General features: G+C 38.5%; 2 protein-coding genes across 2 annotated transcripts; one reads left to right on the forward strand and one right to left on the reverse strand.

The window, feature by feature from the left end:
• The first annotated feature begins 12,823 nt into the window (after nt 1-12,823).
• Nucleotides 12,824-15,843, forward strand: LOC111366177 (peptide deformylase 1A, chloroplastic). Its single transcript, XM_022986875.1, has 4 exons — nt 12,824-13,319; nt 13,495-13,584; nt 13,668-13,735; nt 15,243-15,843. The coding sequence occupies exons 1-4, from the start codon at nt 12,894-12,896 to the stop codon at nt 15,484-15,486; spliced, it is 828 nt and encodes a 275-aa protein (XP_022842643.1). The 5' UTR covers nt 12,824-12,893; the 3' UTR covers nt 15,487-15,843.
• A 124-nt stretch (nt 15,844-15,967) lies between these two features.
• On the reverse strand, nt 15,968-16,919 carry LOC111366179. Its single transcript, XM_022986876.1, has 3 exons — nt 16,817-16,919; nt 16,628-16,702; nt 15,968-16,369 (listed from the first exon to the last, which is right to left on the reverse strand). Exons 1-3 carry the CDS (start codon nt 16,913-16,915, stop codon nt 16,103-16,105), a joined length of 441 nt encoding a protein of 146 aa, XP_022842644.1. The 5' UTR covers nt 16,916-16,919; the 3' UTR covers nt 15,968-16,102.
• Between the last annotated feature and the right edge of the window lie 561 nt (nt 16,920-17,480).

Here is a 17,480-nt window from a genome sequence, read left to right on the forward strand (position 1 = left end):
GATTCAATTGGAGTTGAAGAGAAGCTAATGGGACAAGAAATTTTGGGAAAGGACCAAAACACACACTTCAGAAAGTTTAGGGACCAAATTGCAAATTGGCCCCTAAAATAGTTGAACTGTGCGTACGCATAGGCTTGCAGGTCGTGCATACGCACGATTGGAAAATTTAACTTCCGAAGCTAAATTGATGATACTATGTGTACGCACCAAAATGTACTATGCGTACGCATGGTTCAATTCTAACAAAAAAATTCTGTTTCCATATTTTGTTTTGGAAAGTTTTGGTTTACAATTATTTGCAACGATATTTATACCAAAAGTTGACAAAAACATGGGGGAACCTAATTTTTAGGAGATTGGAAGCCGACAAAGAGGAAAAGAGAGCGAGATATACATTAAAGAACAAGACTTCATCACTTGGATTAGTGGAGGATTTCAGATTCTTTTCATACTTTAATGATTTGGGTGATGTCGTTCCTTTATTTTTCCTGTTTTTCATATATTAATATGCTAGGTTAGACATCTTTGTATTGGATGGATGACAAAACTGATTGACTCCTAGTTTTTAATTCAAGATCTTATGATTTTATTTTAATTCTTGAATTGTGGTTTCTTTAATATGTATATCTATATTGTTTTAATGTTTGCGCATCATTGGGACAATAAGTTGCTTATTGGTGGTGTTCGAAAACTCACGGTAGATAGAACATTGTTATTGGAACGCATGGACAATGAATGTTAGGAATAATATTTGTGACGTGTGCGATCATGTGTGATAATCCTATACATCAATACGTGTTGCCATATGAATTTGGACTAGAAATAGGATAGTTTCGTGGTAATCATAGGTTTATTATATCTTGGGAAAGAATAATAAATAAATGTGGAATTATTGATCGTCACAATTGCATGAATTGAGATAATTGTCATAGGTTGAGAATTAGAAGTAAGAGTTGATCATTGGCGTCGGAAATCCAATATATTCACTCATCTGAATTCTAAAACAAATTCTCATAAATTTTGTAAATTTTTAGCTATAAAACTTAATTAGCTATTCAAACAAACGTCAACTTTTAGTTAATCTCACGAATTTAATTATATCGAATACACTGAAATTAGACATTATTCCTTGTGGGACGAGAACTCTTTCATCACAATTATTATTTATACAACGAACCCGCATGCTTGCGGGACTTTAACGAACAAGTTTTTGGCTCCGTTACTGGGGAATAACAGTGTTAATTTTAGTTATTAGATATTTTAAATTTGTTTATTTTTATTCTTATTTCATTTTTTGTAGTTGCTTTAGGCTACCATTATACCGCTTAGTTCTCTTGTGTCTTGACACTTTTTAAGCGATATTAGTTTATGCAAAATCTTGAGGAACCAGATCTCTTCCCAATAGATCACGAAATAGAAAGAACATTTAGAAATTGTGGACGAGTTCAACGTCAAGTAAGGAGAATGACCGATAATCAAAATCAACCACAACATCAGGTCCAGCTTTACGAGCAAATACCGCAACCAAATCAACCGAGAGCTATCCACAACGAAGCCCCTGTCTTAGTAGGAGATTACGTCAATCCAATCCCTGCACCAGTGCAACCAGCTGTAGTATATCCTCCCTTTGGACAACCTAAGTTTCTCCTTAGACCAGATGTCATCAATTTGTTCCAAAATCACCAAGACATCAAGTTCTTTGGAAAAACCACAGAGAATCCTCATGAACATATTTCGGTGTTTCTTATGCTATGTGAGGTAATCAGTCACGAAGGAATATCAACGGATACATTTCGAATGAGATTATTCCCTCACACCTTGAAGGACACTGCAAGGGAATGATTTCTTTGTTTACCACCTGGGAGCATTCAATCTTGGAACGATATGGTTAAAAATTTCACGATGAAATCTTTTCCACCTTCTCGAGTTCATCAAGTCAGGAATGAAGTCCACACTTTCAAGCAGAAAGAGCTCAAAAACTATCTGGACGCATGGGAGAGATTCAAGAATTTTTTCAGGAAATGCCCCAGCCTCGACATCCCTAAAAAGGCTCAGCAATATCTATTCTATTATGGTCCAAAGCAAGAATTTAGAATATGATAGATGCTTCTGTAGGAGGATCAGTGATGAAACTTAATGTGGATGAGGCATATGACTTGTATGAAAGAATAGCTGAGAATCAATCGATGTGGCCAACCGATAGGGAAACGCCAAGGAAAACAGCAGGACTGCATAATGTAGATGCAGTAACAGCACTGGCTGCACAAATGGAAGTTCTTACAATGAAAATGGATAATCTATCTCAGTCAGTTAATATGGTACATCAATCTCTACCGGTTTGTGAAGGTTGCGGAGCTAATCATAATACTACCCACTGCCCTCTGGCGTCTACACATGTTAACCAGTTTGAAGAAGTGAGCTATGCGCAGAACTTTCAGAGACAACAAAATAGTCCCTTCTCCAACACATTTAATTCGGGTTGGAGAAATCATCCAAACTTTTCGTGGTCGAGCAATCAGGGACAAGGACAAGGAGGAAACAATCAGAATAAACCACCGGGATTCCAACAACAGTAAGGAAAGAAACCGTCTTTAGAAGATTTGCTGGCTCAGTACATTACTAAAACTAAGACCAATTTTCAAAATCAACAAGCCTCAATCAAGAACTTGGAACAACAGGTGGGACAGATTGCAGCCGCATTATCAAGTAGAGCTCAAGGGACGTTACCTAGCAATACCGAGACAAACCCTAAGGAGAAGGTCAAAGCCATAACTACACGAAGTGGAGTCCAGCTATCAGAAATACATGTAAAGCGGCCCGCAACTATCACAGAAAAGACACCTACAATGGGTGAAGAGCAAGTTGATGAATTAGACAAAACAACAGAGGAAAATCAAATCGAGTAATCGGGCAGTCCATGAGTTAAGACAAGCACTGCTGTCAAAGCATATGTGCCTCCAATCCCATTTTCACAGAGACTGCAAAAACATAAGCTAGATAAGCAGTTTTAGAAATTTTTGGATATATTTAAGAAGCTGCACATTAATATACCGTTCGCTGAAGCCCTAGCTAAAATGCCCAACTGCGCCAAGTTTATGAAAGACATCTTATCAAATAAGAGGAAGCTAGAAGACAATGAAACGATCATGCTTACTGAGGAGTGCAGCGCAATTCTCCAACACAAATTACCACCGAAACTAAAAGACTCAGGGAGTTTTACTATTCCTTGTAATATCAGTAATTTGTATATAGATAAGGCATTATGTGATTTAGGAGCTAGCATCAATTTAATGCCCTTATCTCTTTTCAAGAAACTAGGGTTGGGGGAGCAAAAGCGACTACAATTTCACTGCAGTTAGCCAATAGGTCAATCAAGCACCCGCGAGGTATTTGTGAAGATATTTTGGTCAAGGTCGACAAGTTTATCTTCCCAGTGGACTTCATTATTCTGGATATGGAAGAAGATCGGGACGTCCCCCTCATATTGGGTCGCCCATTTTTGGCTACGGGAAGGGCTCTGATAGATGTGCAAAAGGGTCAGTTAATATTGAGGTTAGATGAAGAGGAACTGACAATCAACGTGTTTAGAGCCTTCAAATTTCAGAATGAACCAGATTCTTGCATGCAGGTTGACATAAGAAGGGAAGTAGTGTCAGAGGCATTTAAACTTGATCACCCTCAAGATCCGTTTGAGGCTTGCTTGGTACATTCTCAGGAATTGCCATTGGAAAAAGAGGAAGCAGAAGAGTGTGCACGTTATTTGGCAGCCATACCACCAATTTTCAAGCAGCCATGTTTAGAGCTCGGCGAAAGACCCACAAAACCTTTACCATCTATACAGCAAGCTCCAACTCTTGAACTCAAGCAGTTGCCCATTCATCTGCGCTATGCGTATCTGGGGGAAAAGAATTTGCTTCCAGTAATTATCTCGAACAATCTTACAGAATCAGAGGAAGATCAGCTGCTAAGAGTACTTCAGGAGCACAAAACAGCATTAGGATGGACAATATTAGACATAAAAGGCATCAACCCTTCGCTTTGCATGCACAAGATATTGATAGAAAATGATTACAAAGTTTCAGTTGAGCATCAATGCAGATTAAACCCGAATATGCAGGAAGTGGTAAGAAAAGAAGTATTAAAGCTTTTCGATGCAGGGATAATCTATCCCATATCAGACAGCCATTGGGTCAGTCTAGTACAAGTAGTGCCGAAAAAAAGAGGAATTACGGTGGTCCCAAATGAAAATAACGAGCTCATCCCTACACGGACAGTCACTGGTTGGAGAGTCTGCATTGATTATCACAAACTCAACAAAGCCACTAGGAAAGATCACTTTTTCCTCCCTTTCATTGACCAAATGTTGGAGAGACTCGCTGGACATGGATACTACTGTTTCTTAGATGGTTATTCGAGGTATAACCAGATTCCTATAGCACCTAATGATCAAGAGAAGACAACCTTTACATGCCCCTATGGCAATTTTGTTTATAGGAGGATGCCCTTCGGCCTTTGCAATGCACCAGCCACATTTCTCAGTGTTTGGAAAATCATTCAAGGAATGCCTTGAACATTTGGAAAAAGTGTTACAGCGGTGTGAAGACACAAACCTTGTATTAAATTGGGAAAAATGCCATTTCATGGTTCAGGAAGGGATTGTGTTAGGGCATTTGATTTCAGCACGGGGTATTGAGGTTGATAGAGCTAAGTTACAAGTCATCGAAAAACTACCACCACCGGTAACAGTTAAGGGAGTTAGAAGTTTCTTGAGTCACGTTGGATTCTACCATCGCTTCATCAAAGATTTTCCCAAAATCTCGAAGCCATTATGCAATCTATTGGAAAAAGGGGCCCCATTTCACTTTTCTGAGGAGTGCTTGACAGCTTTCAACATCTTAAAAGAAAAGTTAGTTTCTGCTCCAGTATTGGCTTCTCCAGATTGGAATTATCCGTTCGAACTTATGTGTGATGCCAGTAATCACGCAGTGGGGACGGTGTTGGGTCAACGAAAGGAGAAGAATTCTCATGTTATACACTATGCCAGTAAGACTTTGGATGAGGCTCAAATGAATTATGCGACTACAGAGAAAGAGCTTTTGGCAGCAGTGTTCGTCGTTGACAAATTTAGATCATACTTGATTAGGCCAAAAGTGATTGTCTATACGGATCATTCAACCTTAAAATATCTACTAAGCAAGAAGGATGCAAAACCGAGGCTTATTCGATGGATACTCCTATTGCAAGAGTTTGATTTGGAGATCAGAGATAAAAAGGAGAGTGAGAATGTTGTGGCAGATCACATTTCTCACCTCGAATCGCATGGGTCAAACCCTATGGTGGAGATCAATGAAGTTTTTCCTGATGAAATGCTTTTTCAGATTATCACTACACCATAGTACACCGATTATGTCAATTATTTGGCCCACTCGATCATCCCACCAGACTACTCGAGTCACCAAAAGAAGAAATTATTCAGTGACCTAAAACACTACTTTTGGGATGATCCAATTCTTTATAGAAAGGGTCCAGATCAAATCATATGCCGTTGTGTACCAGAGGTAGAGCAGTATCAAGTGTTAAGAGTCATGTCACTCTGCACCGCATGGGAGTCACTTCACTGCAACCAAGACAGCAGCAAAGGTACTACAATCGGGTTTCTATTGGCCTACGTTGTTCAAGGACGCACATTATATGGTGAAACATTGTGACAAGTGTCAAAGGGCTGGAAATATCTCAAGAAAGAATGAGATGCCTTTAAAAAACATTTTGGAAGTTGAAATTTTCGACGTTTGGGGCATTAACTTCATGGGACCATTCCCTCCCTCCTACGGTCAACAATACATACTAGTGGCAGTGGACTACATGTCTAAGTGGGTTGAAGTTGTAGCTTTGCCAACTAATGATAGGCGAGTAATAACTCAATTCATGAAGAAGAACATTTTCACTCGATACGGCACTCCAAGGACAATCATTAGTGATGGTGGAAAGCATTTCTGTAATCGATTATTTGCATCGCTATTGGCCAAATATCGAGTAAAACACTGTGTCTCAACTTCGTACCATCCTCAGACTAGCGGGCAAGTGGAAATCTCCAATAGGGAGTTAAAGAAGATTCTCGAAGCTACAGTCAATGCTTCCCGCAATGATTGGGCTAAGAAACTAGACGATGCACTTTGGGCTTGTAGAACATCGTTTAAGACTCCAATTGGCATGTCTCCATATCGACGGGTGTTTGAAAAGGCCTGTCATCTGCCCGTTGAGTTAGAGCATAAGGTATATTGGGCAACTCATTTGCTCAATTTCAATATGAGGACGGCACAAGAAAAGAGGGTTCTACAACTCCACGAGCTAGAGGAATTTCGTTTGGATTCATATGAGAATGCAAAGATTTACAAGGAGAAAACTAAGAGATGGCATGACAGACATATAAGAGATAAGGATTTTGAAGTAGGCCCGCAAGTATTGATGTTCAATTCACGTCTCAAACTCTTTCCTGGAAAGATAAAATCTAGGTGGTCAGGTTCTTTCACAGTAGTAGCCGTGCTTCCACATAGTGCTGTAGAAGTAATATCTCAGGATGAACAGAGAAGATTTAAAGTGAATGGACGACAGTTGAAAGCCTATTAGGGAGGTGACTACTCCGATGAGAAGACGATCGTACTTCTTAATAGTGCAGAGTAGCCTAAGCAACAAAGTCGAGCTATAGACTAATAAAAATAGAGCTTATTGGGAGGCAACCTAATTCTATCCCCTTTTATTTATTCCGCTTTGTTGCATTAGATTAGGATTTTTTATATGTTTTCTTTATTGCTTGGGTGTGTTCGATAGATTAGGAGTCATCCATTCATTGCTTAGTTGTTGAGTCAATGCACAGGTCACGCAATTTCATATTTGTTTTACACAAGATTAGGGGAGTTCAATCATTCCAGACATGCAATTGGAGGGCACCACGAATATCTAGATAAAAAAATGAGATGTTACAATCATCGAGGCTGAAACATGTAATTTTGGATACAAAAATGACTTACTTATAATATATTGATTCCTGCATCAATTGCACATTTTTCGATCATAGTGGTAAAGGTATTAGTTTGGGAATGGAACACGAGTGGTCGGGTTCGGTTGAAACCAAAACGAACCTTTCAAGATTGGCGTTGAACTTCTATGTCATAATCATTTTGCATACTTCTTAACTGTATTATGTAAAGAATCCAATCAGGGGTGGGTATGAAGAATCAGTTATTAAAAAAAAAATTGGTTAACCATGTGTACGCACCGGCCTACAGGCTGTGCGTATGCACGATTGGCAGATTGGCCGCCTGAGGCCAATCTGCTTTGGCTGTGCGTATGCACGAGCTAAGCCATGCGTACGCACAGCCTGGTCGGGTGAGGGTTTAAATCCCTCGCCCACGCACATAGTCCTCACACATCCCCCCTTCACCCACACACAAGCATACCTCTATTTCTCCACAAACCGGTGCATCTCACCCCCTGATTTCTTCATCCCTTCACTTGGGCATTACACATTTGTCACATTAGAATACCTTGTTCAAACACCCCCAATTGCCAAGAACTCGAATGTAATATACTTCACTTTGAACACTCGCGGGTTGCAATTTTTTTTCCAATTTTCGTGCATTTTGATGAATTTTTTTTAATTATTGTGGAGGTTGGGCTTAGGTAGATGGTGGATTTTTTTCAATTTGATGTTAACATTGGTATATTCATAACAACATAGGCATATGGACATTCTTGCTAGAACATTGCCGACAAAGTGTTTGTTTAATTGTCCCAAAGACTCATTGGTCTACATTTTAGCTTGAATTGTTGCACAACACTTGGGCTTTCCTCAATTTAACGACACCTTATACTTGCTTGCATCCACTCTATTGTATAATTTGAAATTGGAGGGAAACTACACGTTGTACTTACCACCCCTTCCACCGCCCTTCCGTGTTCTTCTCTACACATAGCACTACACTTTGCTCTTCATTTGGTACTTATGGTATTCTCTTGATAACAATTACCCCGTTCATCTATCTCATTTGCTTATTTTGTGCCTTTTGCAGGAATGCCTCCCAAACGCACACGCGACGCTCCATCCACTTCAAAGGGGAAAGGCAAAGCCTCTTCTTCGTCCAACCTGGGCCACTCTCGAGTTGATGAAGGCAACGTGCGAAGATTCCTAAGCCCAGAGCATAGGCTTCGATTTGAGCAAGTAGTCACCAAATGGATTGTTTTACCCGAACGGGAAGTGGTTTTGGAAGATTTCCCGGGGTTTGAAATTGAGACATTAATCCATCGTGTGGGCTGGGAAAAGGTGATAGCTAAACCATTTGCTATTTATCCTACACTTGTTCAAGAGTTCTACACAAATTTCAACTTCTCCATCGACGAGCCTGGGATCGATCACCAGCATCGAACCTGGGTGCAGGATAAATTGTTTATGTTCACACCTGAGGTCATTGATGAATATCTTAAATTGAATCGAGCATGAATCATCCCGATACCACCAAAGCAGAATTGGCCAGAGTTAGCACAGGTTTTATATGGAAGAGCAGATGCCTGGCCGCTCCGTCGACCGGATTTCTTATACAGTAATTTAACTGAGTCCCTCATGGTTCTGATGATGTTTGTTTGCCACAATGTTGATCCCTCCAAGCATCGTTACAAGTTCGATCACACTAAAGCTGCTTTACTCTACCATCGAGCTAGAGGGCTCAAATTTGACTTGGGCACTCACATCTATAATCTGATTTGTGCTCGTGCTGCCAAAGTAGACCGACGATACACACTCATATTTCCAAGCCTTATCTGTGGAATATACAGGGCTTACGGAGTGTAGCTCCTACCAACTGAGCAGGCAATACGTCCTGCTGCCCCAATCAACATTCTCTCCACCCAAAACTCTTGGAGAAGAGTCAATCAGTACAAACAAGGACGACAAGATAACCAGGATGAGACGAGCCATGAGGATGACATTGACATCCACCCGGACCCGCAACATGAGCCACTAGCTGATACCCCCGTACTGCGACAGATGTTTGTGATGATGACCGGGCTGAGTAGGGATGTTCAACAGTTGCAGCAATCATTTACCGCCCTGGATTTATGGGTACAAGATATGCAAACTGACATTGGGATTATACGAGCCAGTGCGAGCAGGACTCAAGAAGATGTCTCTGATTTACATCGAAGTACTGATAGGCTAATTGGGAGGTTGGACCATTATACTGGAACGATGGATGGCATGCAATTTCGGGCTGATCAGACATACGACATGGTCCGTAATATGCAAATCGAGATGGGCCAGCAATCTGCTTTGATAAGGGAGATTCTTTCCCGTCTACCTCCACCGCCACCTTCCGATTGACCAGGGGAGTTCTCAGTTCCTTTCGCACCCTCCTTTTTGCATTTTATTCCTTATTGTGGTACAATGGGGACAATGCACTTGTTAAATTTGGGAGTGATTTAATCTTTTTTCTTCACGTTTACTTCTTTTCGCATGATTGGTATGTTTTATCTTTATAAAAAAAATAAAAATAAAAATAAAAAATTAAATTTAAAAAAATTAACTTTTGTGTGTTGTTTTTAACTTTTGTGTGCTTGTGTGGGTTGGATGGCCTTGCTGGCAATGATGCATATATTAGAATTGTGTAATTAACTAAGAACCGTGAAAAAATTATATGTTGAATTAATTGACACTTGTTGATGTGAAACTTGATCTTTATTGAGCATGATATTCATGTTCTGCATTATGAGTTGATGACTTGGTTTGTATAAGGAGAAAGTTGAACATAGTTGATTCAAACCCGAACCAACACAAATAAATAAGACCATAAAACCTCTTTTAGGAGAATTTGAAAATGATTAAACTGGTATAGAGAAACATTGAGATAAGTAGGGATTCCATGTGTAAAATGATTGTGTGGATTATCTAAAGCCAATCAGACGAATTGAGACGAAAACCTCGAGTTAAGGGTCGATTTCGAGAATAGGTGTTTAATAAGGGGCATTGCACTAATCTTGGCAATTAAAAGAAGTAAAAAGAACTTTTCTTCGGAGCCTTTTTTACTCAAGCAATTAAGCCTGCAAGGGTCCTTTAAACCTGGTGCCCTATGGTCTTCTGATTTGGGAGTCACTGGCTGAAAAACTCGCTACAGGGGTCACTTAGTCACTTAATGGAGTATATATATATATATATATTGGGAATGAGAAGGTGCATGAAACAGAAGACGCACCAAGTGCCAAGATTAAGTCTCAAACAACTATTCTAGGGACTTATACCTTTGACAATGGGTCATGAGCTCAATTGAGTCTTAGAAGCCGAAGTAATAAAAAATATGGGAGGTGCGTATCTTACGAGTGAGGAAAGGAAATAATTGACTACTGCAGGTTGGGAATCAAACCAGTTATTAGCGTTATAATATTTATATGAATATTCACACACACACTTTAAGTTTCACATTGATTAAGGGGAAATTAATTCCAAATGTGTAATTTGGACACTTTTCAAAGTAATGACACAATTGTCCAATCTTGAGACTAACAACATACCATCTACCAAAGTTTAATTGGTTCGGGCTATAAATTGTTTGAGGGCAAACAAATGTTCAAGTTTGGGGGCGTTTGATAAGTGTATTTTATACACTTATTTAGGCCATTAAAATTGAGTATTTGTTAAAGAATTTGATGGAATATGGCTTAATCCTATTTATATATTGTTTGTAGGTTACAATCAATGGAAGATACGAGAATAAATAAAATAAGCAGGAAAAACAACTCAATTACATGAAGGCAAAGTTTGGGGACTAGAATGCAATAATCCAAAAGTTGAATTGGATCAAAGAACAATGAGTTGGGAACACCAAGAGTCAAGACAAGAAATTTTGGGAAAGGACCAAAACACATACTTTTGAAAGTTTAGGGACCAAATTGCAAATTGGCCCCTAAAATAGTTGAACTGTGCGTACGCATAGGCTTGCAGGTCGTGCGTACGCACGATTAGAAAATTTAACTTTCGAAGCTAAATTGATGATACTATGCGTACGCATGGTTCAATTCTAACAAAAAAATTCTGTTTCCGTATTTTGTTTTGGAAAGTTTTGGTTTACAATTCTTTGCAACGATATTTATACCAAAAGTCGACAAAAACACGGGAGAACCTAATTTTTAGGAGATTGGAAGCCAACAAAGAGGAAAAGAGAGCAGGATATACATTGAAGAATAAGACTTCATCACTTGGATCTGGAATTGAAGGCATAAAATGGAGGATTTTAGATTCTTTTCATACTTTAATGATTCGAGATATGTCGTTTCTTTATTTTTCATGTTTTTCATATATTAATATGCTAGGCTAGACATCTTTGTATTGGATGGATGACAAAACTGATTGACTCCTAATTTTTAATTCAAGACCGTATGTTTTCATTTTAATTCTTGTGTTGTGGTTTCTTTAATATGTATATTTATATTATTTTAATATTTGCGCACCATTAGGACAATAGGTTGCTTATTCATAGTGTTGGAAAACTCACGGTAGGTAGAACACTGTTATTGAAATGCATAGACAATGAATGTTAGAAATAATATTTGTGACGTGTGCGGTCATGTGTGATAATCCTATATATCAATGCGTGTTTGCCATATGATTTCGAACTAGGAATAGGATTGTTTCGTGGTTATATCTTGGGAAAGAATAATAAATAAATGTGAAATTATCGATCGTCACAATTGCATGAGTTGAGATAATTGTCATAGGTCGAGAATTAGAACTAAGAGTTAATCAGTGGCGTTGGAAATCCAATACATTCACTCATCTAAATTCTAAAACAAATTCTCATAAATTTTGCAAATTTTTAGTTATAGAACTTAATTAGCTATTCAAACAAACGTCAACTTTTAGTTAATCTCACGAATTTAATTATATCAAATACACTGAAATTAGACATTATTCCCTGTGGGACGATAACTCTTTCATCACAATTATTACTTATATAACGAACCCGTACGCTTGCGAGATTTTAACGAACACACAGTAACATTTACCAACAAAAACACCCCCACACTCAACAAAACCGTCACCTAAAATATTAAAAATAAAAAATAAAAAATCCCCAACCACCTAAACAAACGACCCAGTAGCAACACCAATACCTCCTTACTGCCAGCAATACCACCGCCTTACCGCACCATCACTGTTAAACCACCAAAGCATGAAAACCACTAACCCATCCAACATTTGAAGTAAAAATAAACCAACGCAATCTAGGCCGCTGAAGTGACGATCTACGACATCACCGTCGCGGTCTAAGCCGCTACAGCTACGATCTGCAGTGTTTCCAACGATCTAGCCGCTATTTGCGCGATTTACAGTCAATAGATATTTCACCACTAGCTCTACGAAGAAGATAGCCTATGGTAGTGATGGTCCTGGTGGTCGATTTTTGGGAGTAATTTGAAAGTGATGTCTCGATGGTCGATTTGTGGGAGAGGGCAAAGAGAGACGACTGTAGATGGAACATGTGGGGTTGGGTTAGATTAGGTGAATTAGGCTGTATAAATTAAATTAAATAATATTATTAATCAATTAAAATGTATATTTTATCATCTGATTTTGCCATAAACAAACTTTAAACTTGATTTTTGAAATTGGATGTTCAAATATATGGTTTAGTGTAATCCCCACTTATGTAAATTACCCTAAATTTATGAGGTTTTAGCGACAGAGTCCAACTGAGTACAGTCGAAGCCCAAGTTGTACATTTATAAGCCCAGAGAACAAACGGTTAGGCCCATTAAACTCCAGAGTTTTGATGCCAAATTTCATCTCCATCAATTTGTACAGGCACTCGTCACTCTGTACTCAGTAGCCAAGCAAATTTCGCTTGGCAATGGAGACGATTCAAAGACTCACTTACCGCTTCTTTCCCGAACTACCCTTTACAGAAAAGTGCTTAAAAGCCATTTCGACAACCCGAATTCACAAACCACCAGTTATCCGTTTCCACCAGACCCAGAAACCCATGCTCAGACCCGGGTCATCCATCTCGAGTCCGGCATCGATAATACCCCGAAGAAATCACAGCTCTACTTCAACTGCCCGGGCTGGTTGGTTTCTGGGCATGGGTGAGAAAGAGCAGGTCACCCCTGACATAGTAAAAGCTGGAGACCCGGTTCTTCATGAACCGGCTCAGAAGGTCCGACCCGAGGAAATTGGGTCGAGTCGGATCCAGAAGATTATAGATGACATGGTGAAGGTCATGAGAAAGGCACCTGGGGTAGGCCTTGCTGCTCCTCAAATTGGCATCCCCTTAAGAGTAAGCGTTGATATAATTTTATTTTACAAAATTTAGCATTATGGTGTGTTTGAAAAGGCCAATTAAACGATATTTGGAAGGTTTTAAGGAAGAAAAAGAAGCTAAATCTTGTATGCTGTGTTATCCAGACATGCACATGAGAAATGAAATGTCATTTTTTAGTAACTGTTAACAGATCATTGTTTTGGAAGACACCAAAGAATATATTAGCTATGCACCAAAGGAAGAGACTAAGTCGCAAGAGAGGCGACCTTTTGATCTTTTGGTATGTCAATAGAAAAATGAATAACCTTTGATAAAATTGTGAAGCATTTTCGAAGGCATAATTTAAATGCTCTTTTGGTGCAGGTTGTGATAAATCCAATACTCAAAAAGATGGGTAATAAAGCAGCACTATTTTTTGAAGGGTGTTTAAGGTACGCCACTGGCAACTATTATCCGGCTACTTTTCCTGGATCGCTTGAAATTCATATTCTTTTGTTGCTTGTGAATGCGATAGAGATATTAATTTAGTCGTTGGAATTTAATGCAGTACACCCATGGTGTTCATATGTTTTCACACACTTAAGTCACAAATTTCATCAGATTATTCATTATGGATTTCGATTATTCGCTAACTCATCAATGAGGATGCTTAATATCCTCCTAAAAACACATTTAGAATAGCTGGATTGCGACATCTGCCAATGGAAAATTTTGAAGTGTATTACTCTTAATTACCCCAGATTCCATTTATCATCCACAAGTTTCCAATTTTTTCCCCAGCAAATTTAGATCTTTATTTCAGGTCTATTGGTACTTGAAAATAGTTTGTCTCATGCACGGTGAAGAAGAGTGAAGAGAGTGAAGAAGATTAGATATGAATTCATATAACGTGACTTAAATGTCAGTCACATTTAAGTTAATAAGAACAAAAAGAGCTAAAGCTTAAAGCAGTGACCTTAGAGATCCATGGCATGCTCGTGGCGACTCAGAAATCAGCTCTAAACAGAAACATAAATTACATAAAAATATTTTCCAGTTACAAAGTTAAAAGGACAATGTAATTATTGTTTTGGATTTTACAATTCCAAAGTACATAATTTTGAGTTTTTTTATCTCCATGATAAGAAAAAGATCGAGTTGAATGTGTCCAAATTCCTTTTATAAATGCCTGTCAAAATTGAAAAACAAACTCTAGCTAGAAGGATATATGAAGAGATTCTTTCTTCGCCTTATGTTTTCATCAAGTTTCTGAAAATGCTAAATTTAGTGACATATGTATGTACTTTCTTCCCCACTCCCTCCCCAAGCCAAAAATAGCATCTACAAGTCCCAATTATTTCAAAAAATATCATCCTAGAATCTGGAGAAGGAACAAATGACGGTACAGAGACATTGACTCCTCTTTGGATGTCCATATAACTCCTCGACTTGATCATTTGTCCAGAAGACCTTCAGAGAGGGGATCTTTTGGTGCTATACATCCTGTTCTGTTTGATCTACTATCGACTCGCCCGCATGTTCTCCGCTACCCCTATTCCTTTATGGCTGAGATATGCTCAACTTGAACTCAAACCCAATTACCTGAGACTCGCAAATGTTGAAACTTTTCTTTTATGCATATATCCTTCTCTGATGTCTTGTATAAGAAAGCGGATATAGAGAAAAGGGGAACAATGAATTAATCCTGGATATTTGAATGCATGTCTAATATTCTTCATTCCTAGATTCTGCATTTAATTGATAGTCCCTGGAAGAAAAACATTTCTAATGGTAGGAAACAAGTTTATAAGCTGCCATGCTATTAATTTTTTCCTGAACCGAATATTGGGAGGACTGTAAGTAGAATTTGCAAGCAGTCTGGATCTAGTCACAAATTGTGGGTTCAAACATGCTATTATAAAAGTTCTCTTATTAGATATTTTATTATATCTTTTTCAGCGTTGATGGATATAGAGCAGTTGTGGAACGACACCTAGAGGTTGAGGTTACAGGGTTGGACCGAAATGGACAACCAATCAAAGTTGATGCTTCAGGTTGGCAGGCTCGTATTTTTCAGCACGAATGTGATCATCTAGATGGAACTCTCTATGTCGACAGGATGGTTCCCAGAACTTTCAGGACTCTGGATAATTTGGACTTGCCTCTTGCTGTCGGGTGCCCCAAACTCGGTGTTCGCTCTTGACAACTGAACCGGATTGATTTGGAGATTCTTTCCTATAGCACAATGAGTTGAGCTCAAATCACTTCTAACAACATTTCTACTCTATTCTATTTTTACAGCTTGGCATTCGAGTTTGAGCACAGTCCGAAGAATATTGTCGATCGATTATTTTCAAAAATTTTGCTTTTACTTATGAGTAGTTTTGAATTTCCTTGACTACTAAGTGGAAAGGCCATTGAAATCGTGCTTGCTTACGCGGCTCAAATTCTCCCGTCCCACTACCTAATCAATAGTCAAAAACGTGTTTCCATTTACTCGCTTGGACCTTTTCAATGAAATTGATGCCCAAGATTTGGGCATGTGAGATATGGTTTTAGACGTTGATTGTTTGCTTTTAGAGAAGACAATGGCCCGTGGATGAAGAATGAGAATTGTTGAGATTTATATATCTCGTGAAGGTGCTCTTTATATGCTTAAGCCCATGAACATCAATTTATGAACTTAATTTTAATTCTGGAAATTACATTAATAAATGACAGTAATCACCAATCATAGCCCGGTGTGCTAATGAACTTAGGCCTCATGTAACATTTCAATGTAAACAAATCAACAAGAGCATTAAGAAAAGCGCTTCAATTCAAATCCTAGTATTGGGATAGCTTGGATTGTTGCTGCTTGGGTAGTTTCTGGCACCTAGGCTGGCGTCAGCGGTGGTGCCAGGACGGCCTGAGGCAGTGTTGGTGTCATTGTTTGTCTCTAGAGTATTCTTCACGATGTCCGCCGCCCCTTGTGCCACGTTTGCTGCCCCTAGTGCCGCTCCTCGGGCAATGCTAACCGCACCCTGCACTGCCCCCTTTCCAATATCTGCTGCTCCTTGTGCCATGTTCTTAACTTGGGTTCCAGTCTTCATTATTTAAAAAAATAATAAAAATAAAAAAATAAAAAAATAAAAAAATTCCATATAATTATGATATTGCATGATATATAAAACATGTTTGGATTTGCTTAAAAACAAAAGGAAGTGATTCTTTCTGTCCTTTTTGGGTAGTATGACCCTTCAAACTGTCGAAGAGATATGAGAAGCTCTTTTATTTGTCTTTAAGTAAAGCCAAACAAGCCCAAAATCTTACTCTGGTTGGTGAAATGGAAAATCTAAGATTACCTCTTGCAGGAAGTTAGTTGACTGGTCTTGGTTTTGGGTGGTAGATTGTTGGGTTAGCAAGTCATCCCTCCACATCTGTAATTAATTAACAGTGCCGATTAAAGATAAGTTAGAAAACATAAAACACGGAATTATATAATCAAATTTATGTCATAATGCACTTAAACACAAGATTAGCCATGATATTACCTGGCCTTGTCCAGCATTGCTAGGATTGTTGGGACCTTGGTTTGCCATTTTCTTGTTTTTCAAATGAATTAGATAGAAATACAATGTAAGCTTTAACATGCGAGCCAGGTAAATATATAGATTTCTTTCTTAACGTTATGTTTTGATCTAAAATATGTGCCTAAATATTTGCATCAATCGACACGTGGTGTGAGGTGGATGATCAGTGACTCAGTCCTTGTTCGAAGATCTTGGTGAAGAATGCTTCAAAGAGTTTGCTCCATCCATCACAAAGAAAGGTTGTTTTAACTGAATAGATATATACTTGAGAAAAAAATATGTGCTCTAATTTCTTGCGGGGAATAAAAAATCTCTGTAATTTTGGCTTTTTGGAAAGGTTCATCAACGCAAATTAAGACATTTTAGGGTGTTTTTGCACATAGTTTGAAGAATGGTGAAATATTGAGCACTTGAATGTCACCTTAATTTGCTCCACTCTATATTTTAAAATCTATATTGATAGACGAGTTGAATCTTCCGACTATAATGAACACAATATTAATATCTCGGGGAGAGGTTTTCAGATTTAGCATAAAAATTTTGCGCTCTATTATTGATTAAGCTCGTCTCAAATTCAAAAACCAGGGAAACCTAGTTGATAGATGCCATGCGTCATCCAGAGCTT

The sequence above is a fragment of the Olea europaea genome, chromosome 17 (genome assembly GCF_002742605.1).
Source record: "Olea europaea var. sylvestris chromosome 17, O_europaea_v1, whole genome shotgun sequence".
Taxonomy (NCBI): Eukaryota; Viridiplantae; Streptophyta; class Magnoliopsida; order Lamiales; family Oleaceae; genus Olea; species Olea europaea.

Excerpts from the sequence above, each read along its gene's own strand:
- LOC111366177 (XM_022986875.1), top strand. The coding sequence starts at position 12,894 with ATGGAGACGATTCAAAGACTCACTTACCGCTTCTTTCCCGAACTACCC. Across the intron at positions 13,320-13,494 it reads AAATTGGCATCCCCTTAAGA|ATCATTGTTTTGGAAGACAC; the intron begins GTAAGCGTTGAT and ends AACTGTTAACAG. Across the intron at positions 13,736-15,242 it reads TTTTTTGAAGGGTGTTTAAG|CGTTGATGGATATAGAGCAG; the intron begins GTACGCCACTGG and ends TATCTTTTTCAG.
- LOC111366179 (XM_022986876.1), bottom strand. The coding sequence starts at position 16,915 with ATGTTAAAGCTTACATTGTATTTCTATCTAATTCATTTGAAAAACAAG. Across the intron at positions 16,703-16,816 it reads GCAATGCTGGACAAGGCCAG|ATGTGGAGGGATGACTTGCT; the intron begins GTAATATCATGG and ends AATTAATTACAG. Across the intron at positions 16,370-16,627 it reads CAACTAACTTCCTGCAAGAG|ACTGGAACCCAAGTTAAGAA; the intron begins GTAATCTTAGAT and ends TAAATAATGAAG.